The following is a 4,049-nucleotide window of genomic DNA, read 5'->3' on the forward strand; positions in this document are numbered from 1 at the left end:
GATGTAGATGTAGAGATCTAGATGTAGATACGCATGTCGAGCTAGATGGCGCACTCGCCCTGCGACGTCACGCTCGGGCTGTCCTCGCGGTCGAGATCGACCTGCAGCTCGCCTGTGATCACCGTGCTGATGCTGCTCGTCTCGCTGTGATTGCTCTCGTCCCCGCGTGCGACCCCCGCCGCCGACCCGGCCGTGTCGCGCGCCGCGTGCACGGCGCCGCAGATGCTGTAGGACTCGCGCGGTGGCGGGGGCGGCGGCGGAGGCGGCGGGGGTGGAGGGTGCGGCGCCAGCGCGCGGCCGCCGCTGTTCAGCATGATCATCGCGTCGGCGCACTCCTTGATCTTCTCCTTCTCGGCGTCGTCGACGCTGCCGTCCAGCACGCTGTGGTGACCGTTGGGCAGCGACGGCGTGGCGGCGGTCGGCACCTGCGGGAGAAGCGAGTCACTGCCGGCGTTCGACGCTGCGTCGCTGCCCGCGTCCGCCTCACCGCTCCCACCGCCGTTCGTCTCCTCACTCGTGTTCGTCGTCTTGTCGACGAGGCCGGGTGACGGCGCCTGCGACGCCCCCGCAAGGTCCTCGTGATTCACCTGCACCTTCATCTCCTTCAGGTCTTTCATCTCCTTTCCGTCGGCCGCAGCGGCGGGCGCGGTCACTCCGTTTGTCGGCGCAGCGGCCGCAGCGTCGTCGTCTCCGACCGCGTTGACCGGCAGGTCGTCCGTCTGACACTCGCGGCTGTCGGATTTCGGCCGGCCGTTGGCTGCGGCGGCGGCGGGGTCGCTGCGTGGGCCGCCGCCGATCTCGACCGGCTTACATCGCTCGATCGCTCGCTCCAGCTTGTCGGCCTTCCACTCGAGCCGGTCGATCTTGCGGTCGATGCTCGTGCGGTGCTTGTGCCGGTGGTCGGTCTTGTCGACGCGCTCCGGCCGCCGCTCGCTGATGTCGGTCAGCCAGTTCTTGATCTTGCCGCGGTCGGGACTGCGCTGCTTCGTGCTGCCCTTCTGCTTCGGCCACTCGGGGCTGCGGCGCCGGTCTCCGTTTCCCGACGGCGCGGGCGCGCCATCCGGCGGACTCTTCCGCTTCTCGGGCTTGCACAGCTCGGGGCTCTTCTTCTTCTCGATCGTCTTCAAGGTCTCCGGCAGCTTGATGATGAGCTTCTCGAGCCGCTCGGGCGGCCGCTCGCCCTCGCTGCTCTGCACCACCGCGTAGTCCCCCGGGCTCTTGATCACCTGCCACGTCGGCTTGTCGCTCAACTTTGGCGGCGAGATCTTCAGCTTCTCGATGACGGGCGGCGATGCGACGGCGCCACGCGCCGCGTCGGCCGCCTTCATCACCGACCACTCGCCGGGACGCTTCGACTTCAGCTGCCACGTCGGGCTCTTCGATTTCTCGTGCGGACGCGGGAGAACCGACTCGGGAGGACTCTTCCCGTGCGGACGCGGGAGACCGACTCGGGAGGACTCTTCCCATGCGGACGCGGGAGAACCGACTCGGGAGGACTCTTCCCGTGCGGACGCAGTAGAACCAACTCGGGACTCTTCCCGTGCGGACGCGGGAGAACCGACTCGGGAGGACTCTTCCCGTGCGGACGCGGGAGAACCGACTCGGGAGGACTCTTCCCGTGCGGTCGCAGGAGAACCGACTCGGGACTCTTCCCCTGCGGACGCGGGAGAACCGACTCGGGAGGACTCTTCCCGTGCGGACGCGGGAGAACCGACTCGGGAGGACTCTTCCCATGCGGACGCGGGAGAACTGACTCGGGACTCTTCCCCTGCGTCCGCTGTGGTGTGAACTCGCACACCTTCCCGTGTGGCCACTGCGTTAAATTGGGAGATTTTCCGTGCGCTCTAGGTGGTTCAGCCCCTTTACCATGAGGTCGCAGCGGATCGGGAGCTTTCTCGTGCGCCCTAGGTGGTTCAGCCCCTTTCCCGTAAGGTCGCAGCGGATCGGCAAATTTCCCGAGTGACCGTGGTGGTTTGGGAACTTTCATGTGCAATCGTGGTGACTCTGGAACCTTCCCGTGTGACCATGGTGACTCTGGAACTTTCCCGCACGGCCGTGGTGACTCTGGAACCTTCCCGTGTGACCATGGTGACTCTGGAACCTTCCCGCACAGCCGTGGTGACTCTGTAACCTTCCCGTGCGGCCATGATGACTCTGGAACCTTCCCGTGCGGCCGTGGTCCCTCTGGACCCTTCCCCTGCATCCTTGCTGGGATCAACTCAGGAACTTTCCCGTGTGGATGAACCGAATCAGGGCTCTTCCTGTGCAGCCACGGAGCTAAAAATGCAGGAGCTTTCCCGTGCGACTTCCTGACCGCCTCCTTGCCAGCCCTGACCATGGCCTCCAGGTGGTGATGATGGTGGTGGTAATAGTGGTTCTCCTGCACGTTCGTCGTCGCCGCCATCGTCATCGTCGTCACCACCTCCTGTGTCTTTATCATCGGCCATGGGTGCGGACAGATGGTGCTCTCTGCCGCTGGCTTACCAGCGAGCAAATCCGGCGTTCGCGTCGCCTTCACAGGAGGCTTGAATGCAGAATAAGCGGGCGGGTTCGACGAATGAGCGGGCGGGTGTGACGAATGAGCGGGCGGGTGTGACGAATGAGCGGGCGGGTGTGACGAATGAGCGGACGTCTTTGATGCTGGAGGAGGCGTGGGCGGTGGCGGCAGGGGCGGGGGAGGAGGAGCAGGCTTTGTCTGCTCGGGGGAGGACTTTGTCTTGCTGTCCGGCCTCGCCTTGGCAGGCGGCGGAGATGACGACGATGGCGGCGGCGGTGACGGGGCGCGTTTCTCTGCGGGCGACGTCATTGTCGGCGAGCTTCCCTGGTCGCGCTTCTCGGGAGTCTTGCGCTTCCTTGGCTTGCGCTCCTTCTCGACGGCCTTCCGCTTCACCGCCTTCTCGACATTGCAGTTCTTGTCGGTGTGCGCGCCGCCGCCGGCCTGAGCCGCCGCCACCTCGCTGCCGAACACCGCGTCATAGCGCATCTTGTCCACCTTGTCCCAGATCGAGCGCGACGTGTTTAGAAGCTCCGGCGGCCGCGACAGATCCAACGGCTTCGCCGACGACCGCGGCCGCACGGGGGCGCCGCCGGTCTTTTCGGCCGCCGCCGCGCTGGCGCTCTTTCCCGTCGTGATCGCGTGGACCATCATCGCAGCGATCGGCGGCGGCGGCGAGCGGACTGTAGGGGTCACCACTGACGATGCAGGCTTTGTGGGGGCGGGTGGTGTGGCGACGGCTGGTGCGGCGGCGAGTTGCGCGGTGGCGGGTCGTCCGGCGATGGCGGCCGCGCAGCACGTCACGGCCGCACCCTTCACGGTGCCGCCCTTGCCGCTGGGCAGCCGGTCGACCAGAGGGTCACCAGCCGACTTCTTGGTGACGAGCTGTGACGCGAAGCCACCGTTGACGCCGAAGCCATTCTTGTGAAGGTCGGAAGGATCAGTGCGCGTCGCCGTCGGCACGCCATCGCTGTCTGTCTTCAGACGCTTGCGTGCCGGCTGGTACTCATGCACGCTGAACAACAGCTGCAATGGTCCCCTCTGTAACAACAACACAGCAGCAATCAGTTACATGTGATATAGACCCCCTCCAATGTAACGACACAGCAACAATCAGTTACATGTGATATAGACCCCCTCCAATGTAACGACACAGCAACAATCAGTTACATGTGATATAGACCACCCTCCTCTGTAACAACACAGCAACAATCAGTTACATGTGATATAGACCCCCTCCAATGTAACGACACAGCAACAATCAGTTACATGTGATATAGACCCCCTCCTCTGTAACAATGACACAGCAGCAATCAGTTACATGTGATATAGACCCCCCTCCTCTGTAAGTGTAACAACGACACAGCAGCAATCAGTTACATGTGATATAGACCCCCCTCCTCTGTAACAACGACACAGCAACAATCAGTTACATGTGATATAGACCCCCTCCAATGTAACGACACAGCAACAATCAGTTACATGTGATATAGACCCCCTCCTCTGTAACGACACAGCAACAATCAGTTACATGTGATATAGACCCCCTCCTCTG

At 63.4% G+C, this 4,049-nt stretch overlaps 1 protein-coding gene and 1 long non-coding RNA gene across 2 annotated transcripts in view; both read right to left on the reverse strand.

The window, feature by feature from the left end:
- Window positions 1-1,357: 1,357 nt before the first annotated feature.
- Window positions 1,358-3,145, reverse strand: LOC106816287 (leucine-rich repeat extensin-like protein 3). Its single transcript, XM_014820872.1, has one exon. The coding sequence runs from the start codon at window positions 3,143-3,145 to the stop codon at window positions 1,358-1,360; it is 1,788 nt and encodes a 595-aa protein (XP_014676358.1).
- A 215-nt stretch (window positions 3,146-3,360) lies between these two features.
- LOC106816337 overlaps window positions 3,361-4,049 on the reverse strand; it is a 23,719-nt gene continuing 23,030 nt past the window's right edge. Inside the window, exon 3 of the long non-coding RNA XR_001394880.1 lies at window positions 3,361-3,535. This is a non-coding gene — a long non-coding RNA (uncharacterized LOC106816337). The remainder of the gene's footprint in view (window positions 3,536-4,049) is intronic.

Source organism: Priapulus caudatus, unplaced genomic scaffold (genome assembly GCF_000485595.1).
Source record: "Priapulus caudatus unplaced genomic scaffold, Priapulus_caudatus-5.0.1 Scaffold31, whole genome shotgun sequence".
Taxonomy (NCBI): Eukaryota; Metazoa; Priapulida; class Priapulimorpha; order Priapulimorphida; family Priapulidae; genus Priapulus; species Priapulus caudatus.

Bases quoted from the DNA above. Each gene is read 5' to 3' on its own strand.
- LOC106816287 (XM_014820872.1), bottom strand. From the start codon at position 3,145: ATGGTCCACGCGATCACGACGGGAAAGAGCGCCAGCGCGGCGGCGGCC.